At 53.9% G+C, this 26,776-nt stretch overlaps 1 protein-coding gene across 1 annotated transcript in view; it reads right to left on the reverse strand.

Moving 5' to 3' along the window:
* MTCL2 (microtubule crosslinking factor 2) overlaps positions 1–21,607 on the reverse strand; it is a 73,802-nt gene extending 52,195 nt beyond the window's left edge. The window contains exons 1-2 of the mRNA XM_061127215.1: positions 21,451–21,607; positions 56–280 (exon numbers count right to left, since the gene is read on the reverse strand). Coding sequence (XP_060983198.1) covers positions 56–280; positions 21,451–21,522 — 297 coding nt within the window. The 5' untranslated portion in view covers positions 21,523–21,607. The remainder of the gene's footprint in view (positions 1–55; positions 281–21,450) is intronic.
* Between the last annotated feature and the right edge of the window lie 5,169 nt (positions 21,608–26,776).

A 26,776-nucleotide genomic window follows, 5' to 3' on the forward strand; every position in this document is an offset into this window, starting at 1 on the left:
CCACCGCCCCCAGCAGGGGCACCTCTGAGGACTGGGGAGGGGGGCCCAGGCTTACCTTGACGTCCTGCTCCAGGCCACGGATGAGCTCGCCATCCACCTGGCCGGTCTGGGCAGCGCGGAGGCTGCGGCGCTCGGCTTTGCGCAGCCGGTACTGCAGGATGCGACAGGTCTTGCTGGCCTGGTCCAGCTGCTGCCGCAGCTCCTGTAGCTGATACACATCCTCCTCCATATAGACGTCCCGCATCTCCAGCATCTCTGCCCGCAGCTCCTCGATCTCGTCCTGCAGAGGGGAGGAGAGGTCAGGTCGCGGGGCCCTGTGGCAGTGGCCAGAGTGCTTGAGCACAGGCCATACCCGACACTGTCCTAGGCACCCCGAGGGGGAAGGGGGGTCTGAGAGTGGTAGGCTGCACAATGCAACCCCCCTCAAGTGCCCACATCCTAATTCCCAGAATCTGAATATGTCCCCTTACATGGCAAAGGGACTGTACAGATATAATTACATTAAGGATCTTGAGATTGGGAGATTATCGTGGATTTTTCTGGGTGGACCTAATGTAATCACAAGCATCCATTAAGAGGGAGGGAAGGGACTTCCCTGGTGGTCCAGTGGCTAAGACTCCATGCTCGAAATGTAGCAGGCCCAGGTTCGATCCCTGGTCAAGGAATTAGATCCCACATGCCTCAACTAAGAGTTCGCGTGCTGCAACTAAAAAAAGATTCTGCATGCTGCAATGAAGACTGAAGAACCTGCGTGCCTCAACTAATTCATTTGGGAGCAGCCAAATAAATACATAAAAATTAAAAGGAAAAAAAGAGGGAGGCAAAGCAATCAGAGCAGGAGTAGGCGATGTGGCAGAGGTTGGGGTGATGTACACTGAAGGTGAGAAAGGGCCACGGGCCAGGGGAGGCAGGCAGCCTCTAGAAGCAGGAAAAGGGAATGGATTCTCGCCAGAGCCTTTACAGGGAAGCAGTCCTGCCAACACCTTGGTTTTCAGACTTCTGATCTTCAGAATTGTAAGATGATAAGCTGGGATTGCTGCAAACCACTAAAGTTCTGGTAATTTCTTATAGCAACAACAGGAAACAAATACACTGGGGAAGCAGAAAAGGGCTCATTCAACAAGCATTTATGGGCACCAACTGCATACCCGGCCCTGTGCAAGCAGGAGATTGGGGAAGGAGCATGGCAACCAAGATGAATGTGGCCCCTTCTGTATTGTCTGTGTGGAGCCCCAAGTATCACTGGCTAGACATATTGTAAATGGACAGATTAAAAAAACCCTCAGAAAAAAATAAATAAATAATAAAAAAATTAAAAAACCCTCAGACACTGTTAGGTTACAATGTTGAAGTTGAAACTCCAATATTTTGGCCACCTGATGCAAAGAGCTAACTCATTTGAAGAGATGCTGATGTTGGGAAAGATTGAAGGTAGGAGGAGAAAGGGATGACAGAGGATGAGATGGTTAGATGGCATCACCGACTCAATGGACATGAGTCTGGATAAACTCCGAGAGTTGGTGATGGACAGGGAGGCCTGGCGGTTCATGGTGTCGCAGAGTCAGACACAACTGAGCAACTGAACTGAACTGAACTGAACTGTTAAGAGCTATGAAGATAAAAAACCAAAAACAAAACACGTGGGTAATATGATGGAGTAATGGGGGAACGTGCTATGTTGGAGGACATGGCTGGGGAGGCCAAAGGAACACCCATGAGACAGAGGGGTGGGGGGAGTGTGTGCAAAGGCCCTGAGGCAAGAAAGAGCTCAGTGTATCAAGATACAGCAAAGTGGCCAGGGAAGCTACAGGGGTAAGGTGAGGCTAGGGAAACTGACAATGGTCAGCAATCCAGGGCTTTGAAGGGCTGAGTAAAAAAATCTGAGTTTGGGACTTCCCTGGTGGTCCAGTGGTTAAGACTCTGCTTGCCAATGCAGGGGACAGAGGTTTGATCCCTGGTCTGGGAAGATTTCACATGTCATGGGGCAACTAAGTCCAGGGGTCACAACTACTGAAGACCCTGTGCTGCAGAGCCCATGCGCTACAACAGGAGAAGCCACCACGAGAAGCCCAGGCACTGCAACTAGAGAGCAAAATCTGTGCGTAACAATGAAGACCCAGTAGAACCAAATAAATAAATAAAAGAATCTGAGCTTGGGTTTTAAGTGGAGGGGGTTGGGTTGAGGGGGGTGACCTCACTTCCTCAAGGCAGCTCCTGACCACCTCTGTCATCAGTTCCCAGATGTCCTTCACTTCCCCTTTGTCAACATGAACACATCAGTAATTCTTCATTTAATAGTCTATCTCCCAGAGACACTGTGAGTGCCGGGGGCGGGATGGGGTGGGGCTTCCCCATGTCCATCTCACTCCCTGCTGTAACCCCCACACCCAGCATAGGTCCCAACATCCTGAGTGCATGGTGGCATGTCTGGTTTTAGGCAAACAACCATAACGAGACACACCAACTGGCAGCAATCATTAGACAAAGTGTAGCAGGGAGCAGTGGGGAGACCCGGGAGGAGAAACCAATGATCACTATGTCTAATAGCAGATGTGAAAGCTGAATCACAAATAAAAGGATCTATCTTTTGTGTGACTGAATGCATTAAATAAGACTGTAGACTAAAAAGAGAAACTGAACTACTATATATAAAATAGATAACTAATCCGTGGAGAAGAAGGAAGTGGGCCAGTCAATGATCACACCAGTTAAAGAAATGAGGAAGTGAGGGGTCCACACGCATTTCAGTTGGCAAGATTAAGGAAGCATAAAGGAAATGGCACTCAGGAAGTGTGGGCCAGTTGGCTAAATCCAAGTTAAACCAGCCTCCAAATGGGCTTCTGTTCAAATCCTCACCATACCATTTACAGAACATGTTGATGAGGAGGATGTGGGGGTCTGAGTGGACCCCAAGCTCAGAAAGAGCCAAATGGAAGTGCAGGGCATGCAAAACTAATGATGCTAGGCTACATTAAGATGTATGACATTTAGGAATTTCCCTCGTGGTCCAGTGGGTTAAGAATCCTCCTTGCAATGCAGAGGATGTGGGTTCAACCCCTGGTCAGGGAACTAGGATCCCTGAGGAGCAACTAAGCCCATGTGTCATAACTACTGAGCCTGCACACTTTGGAGCCCATGTGCCACAACGAGAGAGTCCGTGCACCGCAACTAAACATCCCACATGACTCGGCGAAGATCCCACGTGCCGCAACGGAGACGCCATTCAGCCAAATAAATAAATAAGTATTAAACATAAGTGAAATTAAAAAAAAAAAAGATGTGTGACATTTAGATCATAAAAGGTGACACCCCTCATCACAGGACCACATCCAGGGCACTGAAGTCAATTTTGCAGGACAACTTAAAAAATAACCTTTTAAATAACTGATTTTTCTATTTATGAAAGTAAATGATGACCATAGAAATAGTTTTGAAAATATAGAGGATACAAACCACGCAAAATTCTTCCACCTGGTCCTGAATCACAGTGCTTCTCAAAGAGTGGTCCCTGGACCAGCAGTGTTGGCTACATCGGGGAACTTTGAAATTCTTACACCCTCACCAAGACCTGCTGAATCAGAAACCCTGGAAATGGGGGCCCCCGAGTGACTCTAAGGCAGGGTGTTTCCTTACAGTCGTTTTCTCTAAATAGGCAAGAGTCCCTTGTCTCAGCACACAAGCTCCCCCAGCCCAGAGCCTGGCACAGAGCAGGGTCTCAATAAGCATCTATTGAAGAAGTGAATGAATGAATGAATGATCTTTCTCACATGAGCAGCTGCCTCTCCAGGCCCGCCCTTCACCACAGTCCATTTCTGAAAATGCAGGATGTTGCATTCATGCCAGCTCCATCTCTCCATGGCAGCCAAGGGGGGCCCAGGGCCCTTGGGGGTTTGTCCCAGCTGCAGGCAGAATGCAGTCAGCCCCTCCTGGCACAGCCCACAGGAGAGGGTGAGTCCACAAAGGCTGGCTTGTGGGCCGCATGGCTGGGTCTGCTGGGATGGGGGCAGCAGAAGCTGGTGAAGGCGGGACACAGGCCGGGGTTAAGCTTTTGGGGTCTGAGGTGGGGGCTGGGAAAGAGGCTTCTGGGACACGAGGAGGGGGCAAAGAGCAGAATTCTGCTTTCCTCCGAGGTTCTTAGACCTTACTGAGCCTCTCCACCTTCCGGGACTCCTGCATCCAGGGGCTGTCTGATCCAATGGAGGGAGCTGGTGGGGAATTGCTGGGGGGCGGTGGGGAGCTCAGCCTTTCCTTCAAAGACAGCTCAGTGACCCGGTTGAGCCCCGCACCCCAAAAGCACGCAAGTGGGGAGAGAGGGACCAAACTCCACTGGACTCTGCCAGCCCTGTGACTACTCAGTAAGGTTGTCAGAGACCAACTCCCGCCCCGTATCAGTGGGAAAACCCAAACCTCATCCCCCACAGCAGACAGGAAATGGCCACACGGCCCAAAGGTGCCCACCTCAGAGCCTGGGGGCCCCTGATTCTCAAACCCCTGTCAGAAAGGCCAGACTAAAGAAACTGAGGAAGGACTTCCCTGGAAGTCCAGTGGTTAAGACTCCTTGCTTCCCCTGCAGGGGGCACAGGTTCGATCCCTGGTCAGGGAACTAAGATCCAACATGCCCATGCAGCAGGGCCAAGAAACAAATAAGTAAAAAACTAAAAAACGAATAAAAAAAAAAAGAAGTTGAGGAAAGGTGCCCAGATTGGGCCCAGTCTGCCAGGCCTCCAAACTCATTCCACTCTGGCTGCTCCTTCGAGGTAACCTCTCCTCCCCTTGAAGCTTAACCTGATTGTTTAACCTGAGGAGGGGGAGTGGAAGGGGGAGGTCTGGGGACTAGATCAGACACCCATGCTACAGCCTCGATAGTCAGACTTTCCATTTACAGAGAATGTTTATTTTGGGAATTCCCTGGTGGTCCCGTAGTTAGGACTCAGCACTTCCACTGCTGTGACCCAGGTTCAATCCCTGGTCCGGGAACTAAGATTCCACAAACTGTGCAGTGCAGCAAAAAAAAAAAAAATTTATTTCGCTCTGATTATAGAGGTAATGGGCTTCCCTGGTAGCTCAGATGGTAAAGAATCTGCCTGCAATGCAGGAGACCCAAGTTTGATCCCTGGGTCGGGAAGATCCCCTGGAGAAGGGAATGGCAACCCACTCCAGTATTCTTGCCTGAAGAATTCCATGGACAGTTCATGGGGTCACAAAGAGTCAGACACGGCTGAGTGACTAACACTTTCACTTTTATAGAGGTAACACCTGTTTATTGGGAAAAACTTGGAAAAAAGAAAAAGCAGGTAGCTTTCTATCTCCTCCCCGATTCTTGCTGGTTTCTGTGTTAGGTTCACACTTCTTACCCTAGAATCCAGCCCCACCTCTCCCCAGGTCTCCTCCTCACAGCCCTGCCTCTGCCCTAGAATCCTCAGCCTCCATGTCCAGACATGCCCTCAAATAAAAAACAGCTCACTGATAACCAGGCCCAGTCTAAGCAGAGTACATGCACAACAGTCTGATCCCCTTACCAGCCCTGTGAGGTAGATAGGGAAAATGTTCCCACTTTGCAGATGAGGAAACTGAGGCTCAGAAGTTTCCCAGAGGCATTAAGAATCTTCCTTGCAATGCAGGGGGTGTGGGTTCAATCCCTAGTCATGGAACTAAGACCCATATGCTATGAAACAACAAAGCCCATGAGCCCCAACTAAGATCTGATGCAGCCATATTAATTAACTAATTTTTTTAAAAAGAGAGAGAGCCTAGGCTGCTCCAGCACTGGCCTCAGACCCCTATGCCACCCAGGAGGATGGGCAGGGTCTGCTCCCCCACCCACACCCTGCCCACAAGTACATTTCAGTCTATCCCCACCACACTCTCTAATGATCCATGGGGTCAGCCTGCAGGAAGCAGCCTCTCAGGAGCAGGCCAGTTCCCCAAAATGGACTGATTCCCCGGAACCCTGGGGGAATTGGCCAGGAAGAGTCTCTCGGTCCACGCTGGGCCGGAGGGCCAAACATGAGCTCACACAACCGCTAATAATAGCGTGGCACTGCATGGCAGCAAGCGGCGTCACAGTTTACAAAGACATTCCACGTGACTCATCTCGTGGGTCCTCACAGAAGCCCCAGGGCCAGGCAGCACAGGAATTACCATCTCTGTTCTAGGGGCAAAGAACTGCAGAGGAGCACAGGGAGGTGGGCTGTGCCCAAGGTCACCCAGAGACATCTCCAAGCAGGACTCAGGCTCTCTCGTCTGCACCAGAATGCAGGGAGCCCATGAACTTCAGTGCTAAGGGGGGAAAAAAAAGCACGTCTTTATTTTTCACTAACACTAACTAAAAATCAACATTTCCTTCTATTCTGGGCAAACCACAGTTGTATCAGCAGTACTTACGGCTTTGACACCAAGAGAAACCACATAGATTTTCATAGCATATAACAGTTGTTGCAGAAATGTCAAAATATCCTTTATACTCATCAGTACCTTGAAATTACAGTGTTAATAGACCTATTTCCAGATCTTATGAGTTAATAAGCACACCTATTACTATGTCATCATTTAAATATATACTTTGTTAACTCTATTTCCATATACTTGCTTTCCTTTACATTTTGTTTCAAACATTTAGAAACACTATTCTGAAAATTACTCTCAGCAGAGAGATTAAAGGGAGACACAGCACAAAATAAGACAGAATCTGTGTTTCCTCTGGAGCCGCCTCATCTGTAGGGTCTGGGTAGTGACCCCAGACCCGCACTCTCCACCATCAGGGCATAAAGCTGGAGAAGAAGAACTCTGATTTCGAGCCACATTTAAAATATTCCAGAAAAGGGGATTCCCTGGCAGTCCAGTGGCTAGGATTTAGGGCTTTCATTGTGGTGGGTGGGGGTTTGATACCTGGTCAGGGAACTAAGATCCTGCAAACTGTGTGGCATGGCCAAAAAAAATACAAAATGTTCCAGGAAAAAATACTTTCAGCAGGAAACCTACTGGAATGTAAGATGATTAATCTCTGCACAATGAGGACAGATGGGAGGGGTTATATGTGGGGCTACTGGAACATTCGGAGGGGCTCCAGATACATGGGTCTGATGGAACTGGTCTGGGAAAGCAGCTGGTGAGAAGGTCTCCCAACCCACGGGGTTGGAGGTGCAAGGGACCAAACACAAAGCCCCTTAAAGAAACACAGCAAGTAGCAAAGGGCAGGAGAGCCCCCAGCAACAGCTCCCAGCTGGCCCAGAGGGGACAGGAGGAACCAGTGGGGCAAGAGGTTCCTGAACACATGAGGGGGTAGCCTCTTAATAGCCAACACAGAAGAGACTACTCCAGAGCTGAGGTCCCCTGGCTAACTCCTACCCCAGAGCATCAGCCCGCATGGAGTTAGGGTGGGCCCCGGCAGGTGCCTGTTCACCCAGCATCCCCAGGGAATCCTGAGCTGGGCCCTGCAGACCACATTCTAGAAACCCTGGGATACCAAGGCTGGGGCAGGAGCAGGAAGGTGGGGTCCCAGCCCACCCAGCTCCCATGGGGACTCTGCACTGCCTGGGCCTCCTTCCTCTCTGTATCTGTCTCCCAACTCCTCACCCCTCCACCTCAAATGCCACCTCCACCAAGAAGCCTCCCAGGCTACCGCAGGGCACCACCATTTTATATGAAGAATTATTGAGTACCTACAGGCTTCCTAGGTGGGTAAAGAATCCACCTGTCAATACAGGGGATGCAGGAGATGGGGGTTTAATCCTTGGGTTGGGAGGATCCCCTAGAGTAGTAAATGGCAACCCATTTCAGTATTCTTGCCTGGAAAATTCCAAGGACAGAGGAGTCAGGTGGGGTTGTAAAGAGTCAGACATGACTGAGCACACAAACACACACACACACAGTGAGCCGGATTCATCACCAAATCACTGGATTTAGTCCCCATGATGGCCGGTCTACTCCCCACTAATCTGTTTTCCACTTAGTACATGGAGTGATTTTTTTTTTAACTGTTGATTCTCCTATGTGAAATCCTTCAACAATCATCAAACTCTGGAATGTCCCTCAACTGGTGAATAGCTAAACGGTGGTACATCCATATAATAACTACTCAGCAATAAAGAGGAAGGAACTGCTGATACCCACAAGGACGTGGGTGAAGCCCAAAGGCATTATGCTAAGTGGAGGAAGTCAGACTCAGTTGGCTATGGACTGTATGAAGCCATTTCCATGATATTCTGGAACAGGCAAGATTATAGGGACAGGAAACAGATCAGTGGTTGCCAGGGTCTGGAGGAGGGAGGCCCTGACCACCAAGGGGGAATGTCGGCCGGCGTGGGGGGTGCAATAGCTGGTGTGGCTCAGCCGCTTTAGTCGTGTCCGACTCTTTGTGAACTGTGGCCCGCCAGGCTCCTCTGTCCATGGGATTTCCCCCAGGCAAGAATACTGGAGTGGGTTGCCATTTCCTTCTCCAGGGGCTCTTCTGACTCAGGGACTGAACCCATGTCTGCTGCATCACAGGTGGATTCTGAGCCATCTGAACCACTGGAGAATGGAATGATTATGGTGGTGGTTACAGAGCTCCATACACTTGTCAAAGCTCATTTTACTGTATGTAAATCACCAGGCCTGAAAGCAAAAGAGAAGCCTGATCCTGCTAACCTGTCCGTCTTCATCTTCCCCAACTCCTCTCATCGGCCACTCAGGTCTTTTTCCAGAAGCCAGAAGATACCTCGCCTGTCCCAAATCTAAGCCTCTGCCTGGATTCCCCTCCCCCGAATCTCCCACTACCGGCTGTCCGTCCTGCTTGAAGCGTCCACTTAAAGGCCACCTCCTCAGAGAAGCCCTCCAGACCCATCTAGGCCCATCGCGTCCATCTCAACGCTGTTTTTCTTTCATGGAGCGTAACACATGTCCCAGCCCGACTACACCCCCGCTCAGTTTCAAAGAAAAGCGAAAGCGTGAGTCGCTCAGTTGTGTCTGACTCTTTGTGACCCCATGGACTGTAGCCCACCAGGCTCCTTTGTCCATGAAATTCTCCAGGCAAGAATACTGGAGTGGGGTGCCCTTCTTTTCTCCAGGGGATCTTCCCAATTCAGGGACTGAACCCAGGTCTACTGCATTGCAGGTGGATTCTTTACCATCTGAGTCACAGGGAAGCCTCGCTCAATTTCAAACCTTACCCAAATTTATCACTTCCTTCCCAGGTTCTAGGGACCCAACCCATCAATGGGCAACAGGCCCAGCAAGAATGACAGCTGAACTGAGGGATCCAGAAGCTTCGCTCTGCGGGATGGCCACCACTCCACAGAGGCCTGGGAGCCCCCGCCTGGCTGGCCTTCATACCACCCTAGCCACCACGGTCCCTCCCTCAGGCCAAAGCCCAGGCTGCTTGCCCATCTGCCACCCTGGCTCTGGCCGGGCCACTCACCCCCGCCTGGAAGAGCTGACCTGCAGGGTGGGCCAGCAGTGGCCACGAGGGCGGCATGCCAGCCCCCCCGAGAGGCCAGGGCAGCCATCTGCTGTCCCTTCTGCCCGTCCTCCAGGGTCTGTCAAGGCTCCAGATGAGATCATCACACTTGGACCCCAAGGAGGGCAGAGGCTGTGCAGCTCCACTTCCTTTCCAGCTCAAAAGCCAAGAACTGCAGGAGCAGTAGTGGAGGGGGGGCAGAGACTCCATCCCTTCACAGGCAGGGGCCCTGAGGTCTAGAAGGGGCCTGGGACAGCCCAACCGTCCCCCAGACTGTCCAGAGTCAAGCCGGGAGGGACTCTGCGCTCCCGTTTCCCAGCTTAGCCTCATTGTGGGGAGGCTGGGCTCTAGCTGTAGTGGAGTCAGGGTCAAAGGTCCTGGAGAAGGAGGGCCTGGATTCCAGGCAGGCATGGCCATGCCGCACAGTGCCCCCTCCCCCTGGCACAGAGGCTGCCTGGTCTCAGGGATCCCAGGGTCATGACTGAAGACAGAGTCCTGGGCTTGCCTCTCCACCAGCAACAAATGACCACAGGCACAGAGCGTCCTGAGCGCTCGACCTGGGCGAGGTGGCACACGTTATCTCGCTGTATCCCCAGCCATCCCCGCTGACTGGGGAGGGGCTGAGGTCAGAAAGGCCACCTCAAGGTCACACGTCAGACGGCATGGCTAGGTTTCGAGTCCAATTTGAGCTCTTGTAAACTAGACTAGACGGTGTCTCTGATGGGACAGTAGTGACAATAATAAGAGCTAATATTTACAAGGGCTTACCCTGTGCCAGACTCCAGGCTGAGCATTGAATGAAGGTCCATTTCCTCAATGACAGTCCCTTTCAGGCAAGTGCTATTCTATAGACACCCATTTTACAGATAAGCAAACAGAGGCTCAGGAAGAAGAAGGCGGCTCCAAAGGCAATCAGGAGTGAGCCTCTCAGATGTGGCACAGCTCTATGCATGAGACCACAGACACTCTCTCTGGCGGGGAGCTGTGTATGTGTGTCCGCATATGCGTGCATGGGCGGGGGGGCATTGAGGAGAGAGGAGATGCCCAGAAACCACTGACCTCCAAGGCCAGGCCTGACTTGTCGCTGTCCCATTCCAGGCCTCACTAGCCAAAGCAGCGAGACCTCTGAAGGCCCTGATGCCTCCGGTTCAGGGGGCGCTCAGAGCGGGGACACCCAACAGTGTCCCTCCAGTCCTTTCTCTTGACAGGAAGGAAGATAGTATTTGGATCTGGATGTATTTAAAACGTCCCCCAGAGGCTTCCCTGGTGGTCCAGTGGCTAAGACTCAGCGCTCCCAATGCAGGGGGCCCAGGTTTGACCCCAGGTCCAGGAACTAGATCCCACAGGCCTCAACGAAGATTGAAGATCCTGTGTGCCAAAACGAAGACCAGGGCACCCAAAATAAATGATAAGTAAATATAATTTTAAAAAAATTCAAAATCATCCCTCCCCCCCAAAAAAATCATCCCCCAAACAGCCTCTGGGCTGCAGCCACATCTCTGAACAGGGAGAGCACAGCGCTCAGAGGTGTACAGGGAGGGAAGGTGAGGTTGGAGAGTCAAGGGAGTGGCTCCAGGAGGTGTGGCCTGAGGCTCCAGGAGGTGTGGCCTGAGGCTCCAGGAGGTGTGGCCTGAGGCACCGGCACACCCCAGCATCGCACACCTCCCAGCCTTTGCCAGCACCATCCCCCCTGCCTAGCATCCTGCAAAGAGCACCAGGGACCCCAGTCCTTCTGCCTCTTGCCACTTACAGACTGTGTGACTTTTGGCAAGCCCCTTAACCTCTCTGAGCTTCAGTTTACAGACACCAATGTGAAAGGAAGGGGTTAAGTCCCACCAGGGTAAGATCTGTGTCCTCCTGCAGAGATGGGGAGGGGGATGAAACCTGTGATTATCTAGTTAATAATGTAATTACTTAGAGGTAAATGCCCCAAAGGAGCCTACAGGAAGCGCCTAGGTGTTTAACTCAGGAGCCTGGCCTGGAGCTGAACACAAGAAGGTGGAGGAGGACACCAAGGGAGGCCGGAGGAACTGCAGTACAAAGGCCCCGCGGCAGAGAGAAGACAGGGATAGAGGCTTGGGGTGCACAGAGCGCTCAGAACTTGGGTGGAGTGGGGGTGAGGTGAGGCTGAGAAAGGCAGGACCACACAGGCCACCCAGGTGCTTGGGCAGGGCACCCAAGGAGGGGTGTGGAGGGGAGAGGTCGAGGCACCTGACCCCGAAGAACCTATGTGGATCTGGGGCAAAAACACAGTAAAGACAGCTGGTCCAGCCTGGCTATAGGACCCCAAACTCTTTGGAGTCTGAGCTTCTCTTTGAGGCACAGGCAACGGGAGATTCTTCACCCCACTTCTAGACTGTGGGATCCCCAAAGGTGGCCCTCCGTCAGCAAAGAGGTATCTCCGGGTGAGAGCCTGCAGCGCTGGCCTGACTTGGGGCAGGAGGGTAAAGGGTGGGCGGTGCAGGGAGAGATGTGTTTGGGGATACCCACAACGCACTTCAGCTGCACACACACCTCCCAGGCCCCTGCTCCATGCCAAGACCCACACCCAGAGCCAGGCACAACCCCTATTGTCAAGGACCGAGGGCTTGGGACTTCCCCAGGGGTCCAGGGCCAAAGACTCTGCACTCCCAATGCAGGGGGTCTGGGTTCGATCCCTGGTCAGGGAACTAGATCCCACAGGCTGCAACTAAAGATTCCACATGCCACAATAAAGATCCTGTGTGTAGCAACTAAGACCCAACATAGTGAAATAAATAAATAAATATTAAAAAAAAAACGACCCAGGGCTCACGGGAAGTCAGATCCAAGCCTAGTGATAACGAGTGATGAGGGTGCAGAGCTGTTGAGCCCTTACAGGCCCCGGGTAATCTTCACATACATGCTTTCTTGTATTTAATCTTCACGGCAACACTACGGGGCGAGCACCATCAGCATGCCCACCCATTGTACAGATGAAGAGACTGAGGCTTGTAAAGGCAAAGCTCACAGAAGAAAAGGCAGAACAAGGCTTCAAGTTCAAGTGAGCTTGGCTCCAGACCACAGTGCTCTCTACCACCTTGGACCCCAAAGAAGGGGGAAAGGCTGGCTTGTTGCTCCCACCTTCTCACTCCCCACCATTCCTCAGAGAGGCCAGCACCATCCACTGACCTGGGGGCCCCTCAGTGACAGCCAGGACCAGCCCGGCCCAGAACACCCAAGTCTCTGGCTCTTTCCCCACCCCAGTTCCCAGTTCCTTCTGGTGCCAGAAGGAAGAGAATGTGACTGCATATGAGGTCATGCCTGTGGGGCACCCAGGGGAATGATCTTAGTTATAACCTTGGCTGCTGGTCAGGCCTCTGCTTAGAACTTAGCCAAGCTCCTCCCCTGAGGAACTCTTTCTGCCCCAGAGACTACACAAGTGGGGCTCCCTCCCTTCTGCTGTGCCCAGGATGGTGCTGAATGTGCTTGTACACCTGACCATTAATCCTCCCAAGTGCTCTGAAAAGAAGAAAGGAGTTAAGTTCCCTTTGTTGTTGTTGTTGTTTTTTGCTACAGTGGGTATTCATTGCAAGCTGGGAGCTTCTCTTAATAGAGAGCATAGACTCTAGACTGCGCAGGCTCAGTTGCCCCACAGCATGTGGGATCTTAGTTCCCCGACCAGGGATCAAACCTGCATCCCCTTGCACTGGAAGGCAGATTATTAATCACTGGACCCCCTAAGTTCCCATTTTACAGATAGGAAGATTGAGGCTGGAAGAGGGGCCTTGAACATGGGGTTCATGGACAGGGAAGAGGCAACGAAGCAAGGTTTGGTCCAGACCTGATCCCCCAAGTGGAGTTTCTTCACCTCCCTGCTGAGGCCCCTGGGCCTCGTGCCCTGTGCTGAAAACACATGAAAAGGAGGCAGTGCCTGGCCCTGCTCTGGGTCAGCACAGCCCCTACCAGCAAGGTATTCACAATGCCTCAGCTCAGCTCAGCACAGTGCCCTTCCCCAGCAGGCCCAGCTCCCCTTCCCAGTCTCCCCGACACCACTGCCCCCACCCACCACTCCCCCCAACTCTTCTATTTTAAGCCCATAGTCTGCCTGCAGCCCACCTGCAGACCCTGATCACTGCCTTTCATTCAATCGTGCAACAAATATTTATTGAATCGCTAGGATGTGCCAGGCACGGTCCCAGCAGCAGCTGGACACAGAGGCAGTCATTCAAGGCTAACTCCTCAACTTTAATGCCTCCTCCTCCAGGAAGTCTCCCAGGCCCCTCCTCTGAGTGCCCACATAACTTCCTCTATCCCAGTCTCCTTTTCCCAGGCAGAAACGGGCACTCATTAGGGACAGGAATGGTACAGTCCTCCACAGCCCCCAGAAAAGGGGCAAGGGATGAGGCAGATGAGGGCAAGCAGGAAATTCCAAGGAGATTAGGAGGGAGGTGCCCCTGGGCACTATTTCTCCCACAGGCAGGCCTGACAGTTGCTCCACTTGGCTCACTGGGCCCCAGCCCAAGTGTCGTGTGTCCGGGGCCTGAGGGCCTTTGATGCAGTTTCTCCACTTCGGTGACCTGCCAGCCCTTTATCTGCCTACAAACCATTCAGTCTCAGTTAGGCTCCAGGGCCCCCAGATCCCGGAGGTTACAAAATCAAGCTCCTGTCACACTCCTCACTGTTTCCAGCAGCCTAGTGGAAGGAAGCCTCGTGGAGGCACTGAAAACAGTAGTTTGTACGCATGAGCTCCAGGGAGACACGGGCCAGGATTTCCTGTGTTTCTGTGTGGCTGAAATGTCACAGCCAGTGTGTGTGTGTGTCTGTGTGTCTGTGTGTCTGTGTGTGCGCGTGCATGTCTGGGTATCCTCCTTTGTGGGTCTCTGGCTCCTGCTAGCAAATGCTACAGACCTGACATTTGAGTGCTCTGTGCTCATGCCCTGCTTCTGTGTCGTGGCTCCATGTCTTGTTCACATGTGTCTCCTGGCTGTGTGTTTTTGTGAGCCCGGGTGTGCAAGCCTGGGTCTGCTGTTTGCTGTCTTTGTGGCAGACGCAGTGGAGGTGTCTGGGTGATGGGCAGTGTCTGTGCCCGCCTGGCAGGGGTGGGTCTGCGGGTGTCAGCACCTGTGGGTAACGAGTCTGTGTGGGTTTGTACGCGCCCGCATACGCACATGTACTTCCGATATGTCTGAGACTGTCTCCAGGGTGTGTCCATCTCTGGGACGCGGCCAAGCATGTCTGGCGGTGTGTGAGGGTGTGTTTCCGAGCCTGCCGTCTCCTAGAGGGTGTGAGTCTGTGCTGTGTCTGTCCAGTAACGGTGGGTGTGAGGAGACACGTGTGGTGTATCTTGCGTGGGTCTGTGTACGTCTCTGAGCGGGTCTCCTCTCTAAGATGCCCGCAGGTGTGCTTCTGAAAAGCAGAGAGCACAAGCCTGCCCCTGAATGGGTACATGAGACGTGTGTCAGTGGGCGTGGATCTCTGCGCATGCGCTGTGAATATGGGTACGTGTGTTTGTGTGTGCAGGAGACAGTGTGCCCAGGGACACAGGCCAAGCCCCTCTGCCAGGAATGCTGGGAGCCCTGGGAGCTTCGTGGTCCTCCTAAGGCCTCAGCAGCAGCCATCTCACATTTTCCATCTCATTCTCCATCTCTAGAGCTGCTCCCTCCCCCCATGACAGGCTGAAGATCCTTAAAGACCCAGTTCTTAGAGTTGCTTCTTTCAGGCCACCTCTCAGCTGCCCCAGAGACTGCTGCGACTCAAGACAGGGACTAGCCAGGATCTTTGCTGACCGATGACCACTCCTCTCCCCCTACCCAGTAACAGGCAGATTGAACCCTTCCCCCTACAACTCCCGGGAGCTCAGAAATGCTTCACAGCTTGCTGGCACGGGGCCTGGTATCCAGGAGGCACTTGGAAAATATATGTTGAATGAATGAATGAATGAATGCCTGAAGAAGCAAGGAAGGGAAAGGTGACAACCAGGACAAGCACTGACATTTGCTGTGTGCTAGATGTATATCGGGCTTCCTCGGAGGCTCAGCGGTAAAGAATCCATCCGCAATGGAGGAGCCGCAGGAGACGTGGGTTTGATCCCTGGGTCAGGAAGCTCTCCTGGAGGTGGGCATGGCAAACCACTCCAGTATTCTTACCTGGAGAATCGCATGGACAGAGGAGTCTGGCGGGCTACAGTCCATAGGTTCGCAAAGAGTCAGACACGACTGAAGTGACTTAGCATGCACGCACATCTACATCGTCACTTGGAAAAGGGTCCCCACTTGGAAAAGGGGCAGTATGCTTATCACCCATTCTCCAGAAGGGAAAACAGAGACTCCGAAAAATTGAGAATCTCACACAGCTTGTAACTGGCAGAACCAGGCGAGAATCCTGCTCTGTGAAACTTGGAGGCACGGGCTGCTTCCTGCATGGGAGAGGGTGGAAGAACGACTTGGGAAGGGGGCTCCCTGGGGTTGTCTGATGAGGGTCCCAAGTGTACCAGCTGCGCAGGTGACATAACCTCTCTGCTTCCTCCTCTGTCAAATGGGTCTGATATCAGAACTCTCCCCATAGGACTGCTGTGAGGAGTAAAGCGCTTACTTAACTAAGGGCCTAGCACTCTGGAAATGATCTCATAGCTGATAGCTTTTGTGCGCAAGAGCCAGAGAAGGCCGGTAATCAGTGGTTTGGGGGTCCCCAGGCGGGCTCTAACATTCCAGCGCTCTGGATTCCAGCCTAACCATTATCTAAACCTTAAAGCTGGATCCAACCCCCCGTCACTTCCTCCAGTCTCAGACCCCTGGTCCCAATCTCACTCTGCACTGATGCAGGGTACATATCCATGTACACGCAGGCAGGCATGTGCCCCCCGCCCCCCACCACACACACACACTGCCTACAGGCGCCAGGCCGTCAGCCCCAGCACAGGTTATTCTCTACTTGCTCCCTAGCCTAGGACACTGCACACAGTAGAATTCCTCTCACCAACCTATGTCCCACACTAGACCAGTTGTTAGCAACCACAAGTTCATGTTCCTCTCAGACTGTGAAAAGAACAGGATCCAGGGTTGGACCAACCAGGTTTGGAATTCTGGCTGTGTGAGCTGGAGCCTTCATTTGCCCAACTGTACCCAATGGGAACTGGAGGTGAATTAGATGCTTCCTCTGGGCCCTTCTGGGCTGACATCTAAAGCTGGCTGTACTTCCAACTTCCCAGGTGGCACTAGTGGTAAAGAACCCGTTTGCCACTGCAGGAGACATAAAAGACACGGGTTCGATCCCTGGATAGGGAAGATCCTCTGGAGAAGGACACGGCAACCCATTCCCAGATTCTTGCCTGGAGAATCCCATGCACAGAGGAGCCATAGGGAGAATCGGACAAGACTGAAGCGACTTAGCATGCACGCACGAACTCTTATGTGTAGAACCTCTAGGGAGGTGGGAGGGCTTGCTTCATGGAGTCCACACAGTACAGAATGTGACCCACACTTTCCTGTCCTCCCTGGAGCAGCTCCTGATTTATTAACATCTTAAAGCTAAGGGGATCCACCCTCCTGTCTTCTCCCAGCTCTATCAAGAATGAAGACTTCAGGGCTTCCTTGATGGCTCAGTGGTAAAGAATCCGCCTGCTAATGCAGAAGACACGGGTTCGATTCCTGGTCCGGGAGAATCCCACATGCCTCAGAGTAACTAGGGCCATGCGCCACAACCACTGAGCCTATGCCTTAGAGCCTGTGCTCTGCAACAAGAGAAGCCCACGCCCCACAACTAGAGAGTAGCCCTTACTCCTTGCAACTAGATAAAGCCTGCATAGCAACAAAGACCCAGCACAGCCGCACCACCCCCCCCCCCAAAAAAAGAATGAAGACCTAGACATCCTCTCTGCTCATTGGCTAATAATTATGCTAACTGCCTAAAAGGTGCATGATTTCACTGCTTGCAAAAAGTCTTCTTGTCTATTCACACCTCCCTGATTCCTGTAAACAGTCCTCTGAGGTTGCCCAGGCAGGTTCCATCATCTTCATTATACAGATGAAACAAAAGAGAGCTCAGAGAGGCCACGTGACTCACTTATGGCCACACAGTAAATGACAGTCAGGTCACAAAGCCAGATCTTTGGGTTCCAACTCTTGGATTCTTCAGTCCACACTGGGTGGTTCCCAGCATGTCCTAATGGTACATGGGCAACAGCTAGTGGTGATGGGGAAATGGAAGACCTCAGACCACCAGGATTTTGAAGGTCAAACAGTCAATCTGTCTGCATCTTTGAATCCTGGACCCTTAAAAGTTAATAACCTTCAAGATAGAGAACATAGATACCAAGGGGGAAAGGAGGGGATGGGATGAATTAGGAGATTGGAATTGACATATATAAACTATTGATACTGTGTAAAAATAGATTAACTAATGAGAACCTCACTATCAGAGCACAACGAACCCTTCTCAGTGTCCTATGGACACTGAGAAATTGAAAGGAAAAAAGAGGGGATAAATGTATATACATATAGCTGATTCACTTTGCTGTAGAGTAGAAACTAACACAACATTGTAAAGCAACTATACTTCAAAATCTTTTAAAAATTTTTTTAAAAGTTAATAACCTTCACACTTCCTTGGCTGGAAGGACCCTGAGGTCAGGCAATTTCAACTACAGCCTTCACATAAACCTCTTCCTAAATCCTCCTCAAGTAATCACAACCACTACATTTTGTTCAGTTTACAAGCTGTTTTCCACAAACCCCATGTCTTTATCACAGGCAAATAACTCCAGCACTGAATAACCCTGAATAACTCAAGTGACAGCAAGCTCACTCCCTTCTCTGTAGCAGCTCCTCACTGGGTGAGAGCTGCTGGGTTTCTACCTTACCCCCTGGGGCCCCAGAAAAAGCCTCAGGCCGCAGGAGATCTGCCGTCATCATCTGCAAGGCCTTCCCCAGGCGACAGGTCCCAGAGCCTTCCATCAACTGGGAGGTGAGCTTGATCAAGGCCCCACCGGGCTTGGAGGGACTCAAGCCAGGCAGCAGCAGGCGTGCTGCGGACATGCTGGGGACCTGGAGTCTCTCCTGGTAACTCGGTTCCTGCATCTTAGACGCAAAATGGTCCAGAGGGGCAAGAAACACGTCAAGAGTACCAGGTACTCTGACTCCGAGCCTGGCTGCCTGGACAACTGGCTCTGGGACCTGGAGCAAGTCCCCTCCCTGCTGTGGCCCCAGTTTACCCATCTGTAGAATGAACAAAACAACTCCTTCTGGGACTTCCCAGCCGATTCAGTGGTTAAGGCTCTGCACTTTCACTGCAGGGAATGTGGCTTTGATCCCTGGGTCCGGGAACTAAGATCCTGCATGCTGCACGGCGTGCCCCCAAAACAAAACCAAACAAAGCACTCAACTCCTGTAATAGCCTCTGCATTTACGGCCCACATCCACAGTCTCTAGGTTTTCACCTTGCCTCTGTGAGGCTGGCAGCTGGAGAGAAGATCAGGGACTGATTCATGTGGACACAGCATTAACCTCACAGTCCAGTCCTGCTCACCACTCCCATCCAATCTCCTCCCTCTCCCCCCTCTCTCCAGGCTCGGAACTGTTTCCTGAATTCCACAAGTTTCTTCCTACTTCCCTTAGCCTGGAAGGGTCTCACTCCAGCTCCTTATTCACCTGGCTCCCTCTCATCCCGGCCTCCCTAAGCATCCCCAGTCCCACCCTCATGTGCTCTCAGCACACTGTGTCCCTCCCCACCCTTATCGCGGTCTGTAGTGTGAGGCAGTGTGTGATGTAGTGTGTGACTACTGTCTAATTCCAGCCTCCTCCACGAGGACCAACAGCTCCATGAAAACAGACACTTCGTCCTCAGATCTGTGTTAGTGCCTGGTACACAGCAGGCATTAAGTAAATAGCTGGCGAATGAATGAATGACGGGCCAGGACTGCTTCGGGTGGGGAGGAGGCTCTATTCCTTCCCCACGGAGTCTGCCAGAGAACATGGTAAGCGCCCACAGAAATGTGTCATGTACCACTTGAGAATAACAGTGGTGGAAATTACCCTCCTCTGAGGCTCGCTCCATGCCAGGCGCTCTCATGGTGTTTGCGCACATAACTCATTTAACACGTAAGGTTGAAAGATGTGTGATGTCTCTTTTTACCATGAGGAGACTGAGATCCAGAGACGTTAAGGGACTTGCCCAAGATCACACAGCCAGGAAGGCACACTCTCCAGATCTAACAGTGGCCTGAGGCCTGCACGTGAAGCCAGAAACACTGAATGAATGAGGGAAACTGAGGCTGAGCCCTGCCCAGGCAGTGGGTGGTCCCCAGCCAGGCCCTGGCCCCTGTGAGGCCTCAGGTTCAATCTCCAGCCTTCTGGAACTATTTTCCATCTTAACAGTTATGGGTGGCTCAGCAGGAGTCCAGAGCTCTGCCGGGTGACTTCCTGGCATGAACAGGAGCTGGTGGGGGTGGGTGCGGGAGACTGTGAAGCCAAGTTCTATGGCCCATCTTCCCTGGCCAGGGGGAGCGATGGAGGCCAGGAGGCAGGATTGAGGAGCTCAGGGTTCGAGTTCAGAGCAGGTCAGGCACCACCTGGGCAGGGCCAGGCCTTCTCTGGCTTATCTCCCTCCTCTCCCCTACCCTTCACTGTCTTCTCCTCACAGCTGGCTTGTGAAGACTGCAGGAGCTGACTGAGACCCCAACTGTCCACACTGAATGGGGGCTTCAGGAAGGCTTACCCTCCCAATTAACAGATAAGAAAACTAAGACCTGGCCTGAGGAAAGGTTAGAAGCTAAAGGGGTAGGTTATTCTGATTCAGACAGACCCTATCCTTCTATTGTACAAACAGTTACTTAACACATGCTGGGTAGCAGATCCTGGGGGAGATGGAGAGGGAGAGACACAGTTAAGCAAGACCTCACAGACTTCTAAAGACAGAGAAACCAAATTAATAAATAAATAAAGACAGAGAAACCCTTTTGGCCCGAAGAGCTACAGTGCAAGGCTAAGTGTTGCCAGGCAGACAGAAATTAGCAGAGTGCCATGAACTCAGAGGCTCTTGGCCAGGGATGCTCTGGATGCTGTGCCAGGATATCAACTGATAAGAGCAGGTAACATTTCAGCCTCTTCCAAACCGTGCCCAGCCCGTGGCGGGAGAACCCAGGAATCTGGCAATCTCCCAGGCCAACACCGACGTGTGAGGGCTGAGCCTTCCCTAAAGTTGCCTCAGTGGGCAGAGAGAGCTTGGCCTGCATCCAGTATGTGCTCATGTCCACCCAAAGGGTGAAGGTCAAGCCTGCTTTCCTGGGAAGCTCTCAGGTCCCCTACAGGCCCAGAGAAAAAGCCTCTTTCAGATGCCAGCTTCCCTCTTCTCACTGGAAAGGAGATGGGCACTGCTGGGGGGCACCAATAGGATTGCTGGGTATACAGGGCCTATCCCAAACTGGGCAGAAGACAATACCCTGGGATTTAGGGAGCTGTGAACGGGTTCTCCCTGGACACCATCCTCCCAGGCTGCAGGACCGTTAGACTGGGCGGAAGTCGGACTCTAGCCAAGGGGATGTTCCCAGATGTCATGCTTTCAAACGGGGACCCGCCCTGAAAGGCAGGCAGGGACAGGCCTGAGCCAGGAAAGCCCTGGGTGAAGACTCAGACTAGTGTTCAAGGCCTCTCCTTGGCCGGAGATGGCCACAGGTCTTCCCGGAAAACTGCACACCAGTGCCTGTCCCAGAAAGGAGGGCCACCCAGCGGCCTGGGGGTGGGGGCTCTGAGCCGCGGAATCCGAGGTCCAGCCCCTCACGGAGCACCCACTCCCATCCCAGGCACCGTATCTAAGCATCCTCCAAAGCACTCAAGACCCCCTTCCCAAATCAGGGCCCGTGGGCAGTCTCCTCCTCCAGGTTCCTCCCTGAGGAGAAGGTTTCCCAGATACAATGGGAAGCGGAATGCGAGGGAGCCCCTGAGGGTTTAGGCCCTTGCCCAGCTCGAGCGGTGGGACAGCGGGCCGGCTAGTGCCTCGGCCGGTGGGGCGGACACCCGCGCCTCCCCGCGGCCTCCCCTTCCCCCACCAGGACCCCGCACCTTAAGATAGTCGTTCTCCGAGCGCAGCTCCTCCAGCTCTCGCAGGAAGCCGCCGGGTCCGCAGTCCAGCATCTCCTCGGTGAGGTCGGAGAAGGCAAGCGAGGCACTGAGGGGCAGGCGGCTGCTGCTCACCGACGACGCGGCCACCGATGGCTCCTCGGGGGAGGCGGGAGGCCGCGGAGGCTGCTGTGCCGGCTGCGCCGGCTGGGGCGGCTGTCCCGTGCGGGCCCCCCCGGGGCCCCCGGCCGCCGACTCGGCGTCGCTGCTCAGCGCCAGCTCCAGGCCCAGCAGGCGAGCCTCCTCCGACGCGCAGTCCGACACCTCCGAGCTGCTGTCGGTGAGGCTGGGCGGCGGTGGCGGCGGTCGCGGCCCGGTCCCCGGGCGCGGACGGCCCTTGGCGCGGACCCCGGTGCGGACCCCGGCCACCCGCGTCCCTGTGCCCCGCGCCCCGGGCGCCACCGCACGCCCCTTCTTGTCGGGCCTCGCCGAGGACGCGGCGCTGCAAGCGGCCGCGGCGCCCGGGCCTGGGCCGCGGCGGCCCTTGGCCAGCGACCAGCCGGCCACGTCCTTGGGCCGGGCCGGCGACGGCGCGCGGTGGCTCTTCTTCCTTTCCGGGGCGGGAGCAGGCGGGGGGCCGCAGCCCCGAGCCGGGGGCTCCCCCGCCGGCACCTCCATCGCGGTTTCCCTCGGCCTCAACGAGCGGCGCGCATGGCCCGGGCCTGCCCGGCCTCCGCGCCCCGGGAGAGGCTCCTGGCGCCTCTCCGGCCGCTGGGGTCGCGGCTCCTCTCGGCCCACCTCAGCCCCCGGGCTGCGCTCCGGCCCCGACCCCCGCCGCACGGTTTCTCCGCTGCTCTGGGCTCGGAGAGAGCGGCCCGATCGCCTCCAGGCACCCCGGCTCCGGCTCCGGCTCCGCCCGGCGCCCGCCCCCTCGGCCTCGCCGCGCCCCCGGAGCGTGCCCGGGCCCCGGCTGCCTGCGCGCCGATCGCTCTCTCGAGCTCCGAGTCCGGCTGCGGCCCGGGCCCCGGCTCCGCCCGGCGCGGCCCGCCCCCCGCGCAGCCCCGCCAGCTCCCCGCCCAGCCGCCTCAGCTCGGGGACGCGCGGCTCCGCGAACAAAAGGCGGACGCGGCGGGAGCGGCAGGGAGGGATACAGGAGGCGAGCGAGGGAGGGATCTGCGAGGCAACAGCGACCCCCTCGAGGGTCAGGCCGGCCGAGGCTGCCGAGGCCCGGGCTCCCTCCGCCTCCGTTCCGCCGCCGTCCCCTCCCCTGCTGGCCTGGGCGACGCCCCCGGCGGAGGCGCCCCCGCTCCCCTCGTCCGCGCAGGGGTAGCGCGAGCGGCGAGGCTGGGGACTCCCAGGCAGAGGCCGGGCGGACCTCAGATCGCGGGAGCCAGCATCCATATACACGCCGAGCACCTCGCCCCTCGCGGCTGTGCGGAGCGTGCGCGAACTCCGCCCCCCAGAACCTGGCGGAGCGAGAGAGATCATCCCAATGTACAGATGCGTAAACTGGAGCCTGGGGAAGACCGGCGATCCCGACCCACGGTTACTGGCAGAGCCGGGATGGACGCCAGACCTCGCGCCTCCAAGGGCGTGCTCCGGTGTCCAGGCTTGGCTTCCCTCTCATAGTCGTGGGGAGCGTCTGGCCCTCGGCGCCTGCCCAGCTCCCCACGCCTTGACCTGCTGTGACCCCAGGCACAATCGCTTCTTCCCTGAACCCGGTCTCAGGCTCTGCCCGGCTAAAATCAAGGCGACCCATTTTGAAGAGTCAGACATGCAGGTGCTTTGGGAATAGGTTTTGGTTCCCGCGGGAGCTAGTCCGAGCTGGACCCGGTTGCCCTGTTCCTCACACTCTGTCCCCGACAGAGCAACTCCATTTGACCCTGGAGTCCCGACTCCGATGGGTGTCGTTTCTTTTCTTCCAGACCTGTGCTCCCGTGTTGTTGACTTTCCCACGTGGCTGTCACACCTTCCCCTCCCCCTCTCCTCGCTGCTACTCCCCATCGCCGCCGAGCCCCTGCTGGGCAAGTCTAGGAAGTCCTTTGGCTGCCCAGCGGGCTGGCGATCACCCTCAGGGTGGCACCCCCTTGCGGGGGTGGGGGCAGGCCCGTGTTTACCCCTCTGCAGCCTCTTCCTCCCTCTGTTCCTCCTCCTTTCCTTTCCTCCTCCTAGCCCTTTCCCCCTTCCTTTTCCATTTCTCTCTTTCCCTCCTCTTCCTCCTCCCTCCAATCCTGTTGCTTCACCTCCTCCGCCCTTGACTCACGGCTGGCCCCAAGTCCACTTTGTATCTGTCCCACCTCCCCCGCAGCGGTGAGTACACTCCCGGGTATGCCCTCTCCTTGTGAGGCATGGCTTCCTTCCCATCTAGGGGTGTCTAGGTGTGTGAGTGCCCCCTCCATCCTCAAACCCTTTCTCCAGGTGCCCTCCACCAGCCAGGTAAGGAGCAGGGCCACTCAATACGTCCTCTGCAAACACTACTTAAGGGGCATTTCCACCCCCTCCTGGCAAAGCCCCAGCTCCCCTGCCCACACTGACTGTCCACTCACCCAGTCCACAGAGGGCCACAGTGGTGGACTTGCCAGTGGTGAATTCCTGACCCCATGGAGCACACAGTCAAGGGAGGAGATGAGCCACAAAAGAGTCATCACCCACAGGATGGCATGACATTCCACAAAGGCAAGGGCCAAGGCAGGCCCTCCTCTGCTTCTTGGGCCTCAGAAGACCCCGTGGGATATAATGGATGACAGGGTCCTTCTAGCTCTGATGCCTCCATTTCTTGTAGACTGGTTCTGGTCCAGCACAGAGAGATGCTGTGTGGCTCTTGGAAACCGCATACCCTCTCTCAGCTTCAGTTTCTCCATCTATGCAGAATGTGGGCTTGGAGATGCTGGATGATGTGAACCCTGGCAGGGGAATACGTGCTAGAGCAGGCTGCTCAGCCACTCCCGACACACTCATGGCCACAACAGCAGCTGCCTGGATCTCCCCACGTGGGCCTGAGCGCAAGTCCTGCCTCTACCATATACCCTGTCTGGGTCCCTGGCTGAGCAGGGTGCTAATGGCTCTTCCTGTTCTGAGGGTCTTCAGATGTGGGGAGCCCTGAATCCACATTGCAGCCCCAGAAGAGTCTGGGGAACAGCAAGGCCTTGGTTGGGGGGGGGGGTAGAGTCAAGGTGGGGGCTCTGGACTCAGTTCAGAGGAGGGAAACAGCAGGAGTAAGACTTGCCAGGGGCCCAGACTTGGCTCCGTGCAGGTGGGGAGGCCACCTGGGGCTTCCCGCCCCCTGAGCACTCATGCCACGCTCGGTGCCCAACACTTCAGCAGAGGATCCTGGAAAGGTTAGGAACTTCTTGTGATTGATTGTATTTTTAAAAGATAGGTTCAGGGATGTATAGCTTATCCCAATTGTTCTTTTTTTAAAAAGTATTTCTAAATTTATTTGGCTGCATCGGGGTTTAGTTGCAGCATGTGGGATTTTCACTGTGTCCTGCAGGATCTTTCACTGCAGCACACGGACGCTCTCGTGGTGAGGCGCAGGGCTCAAGTGTGTGCAGGCTTCTTAGTTCCCCGACCAGGGCTAGAACCCACGTCCTCTACATTGCAAGGTGAGTTCTCAACCACTAGACCATCAGGGAAGTCCCCCAATTATTCTTGTTTACAGTGTGGCATTGAATCTCTTCTGATTGAGTGATGAGGTTTATATTCCCTCGCCTTGAACCTGAGCAGCTTTTGTGACTGCCTGAACCAACAGAGAACGGCAGAAGTGACAGTATGACTTCCAAACTAGGTCATAAAAGGCAATATGACTGACAGCTCAGTCTCTCTCTGCCTCTGTGTCCCTGAGTCTCTCTCTCCCTCAGTCCACTTTCCCTTGGATCCCAGCCACCATGTTGGGAGGAAGCGAGGCCTCATGGGAGAGGCCACATGAAGGTGTTCCATTCAACAACTCCAGCTCTGGTCCCCACTAAGCCCTGGACACGTGAGAGAAGGAATTTTCAGATGATACAGCCTCCAACCTTGGAGCTGCGCCAGCTGATGCCAAGCAGAGCAGAAATGAGCTGTCCCAAACTGTAAAATAAATATTGTTGTTTTGAGACACTAATTTTGGGGGTAGTTTGTTACGCAGCAATGAATAACTGGAATGTTTGCTTGTTCAAGGTCCTATAACTTGGAAGTGGCAGGGCTGGGGTAGATTTGAACCCAGGGCCATCTAGCTTTAGAGCCTGTTGTGCTGCGCTGTTAGGTAGTGTTCAGCTCAGGCACACGCTGTATAAAGCTCTACTCTAGAAGTCATGAAGCATTAAATTATTATAAGAAATAAATAAATTAAAAAAATAAAAAGAAATAAATCAGATTGTAAGAAATGAAGATGCTGATCACCCAGTGGAAAAACAGTTTATGTTCTCCCATTCAAGCAGCTGAATTGACCAACATGATGGAAACTGAATAGAGACTGAATCCTGGAAGGCTCCCAAGAGGAGGTGATTTTTTTTTAATTGAAATTTTTATTCCTTTTTTAAAAGTGTTTTTATTTTTTGGCCACACCATGCAGCAGATGGGATCTTAGTTCTCCAATGAGGGATGGAACCCTGCCCCAGCACACCCCCCATAATAATAATAATAAGCTACAAAGACTTATAGTACAACACAGGGAATGTAGCTGCTATTTTACAATAACTATAGATGGAGTATAACCTTTAAAAATTGTGAAATCTTAAACATCAAACCACCAGGGAAGTCCCAAAGTTTTTGTCCCTTATACAAACCACTGGCTGAAGAAGAGTTAGAGGAATTAGTAGGGGAGCCTGCTTTAAAAGGGGTAGTCAGGTCAGCCTCTCTTTGGAGGTGACATTTAAAGTGAGCTATTCAGAGAGCCAGAATAAGAGAATTCCAGGCAGAGAGAACCTACTTGATAGATGTTCAAGAAAGTGAGAAGGGCCATGTGACCAGCACTTGACCGGTGATGGACGGAGCTGGAGTGGATAGAAGAAGTCACAGCAGCCCTTGCAGGCCTTTATTCTTGATGCAGTGACAAGCCACTGGGGACTTTGGAGTAAGCCAGGGTGAGATGTAATCTGTGTTTTAAATAGATCACTCTAGCTGATGGCAAGAAGCTGCTGGAAGATGGGGCATGGAGCAGTTGGACCAGCCTCTGAGGGGTAACGGTGGCTGGGATGAGGGTGGAGGCAGTAGAGAGGGAAGAAGAGGGATGCTCCTGAGATCACTTCTGGAACTTTGAAGAGTTAGACACCCGTGGATGGAGGTGAGGGATCAAAGAAATGAAGTTCAACTCCCAGGTTTTTGGCTTTCGTTACAGGACGAGTGGTGG

This window comes from Dama dama, chromosome 23 (assembly GCF_033118175.1).
Source record: "Dama dama isolate Ldn47 chromosome 23, ASM3311817v1, whole genome shotgun sequence".
Taxonomy (NCBI): domain Eukaryota; kingdom Metazoa; phylum Chordata; class Mammalia; order Artiodactyla; family Cervidae; genus Dama; species Dama dama.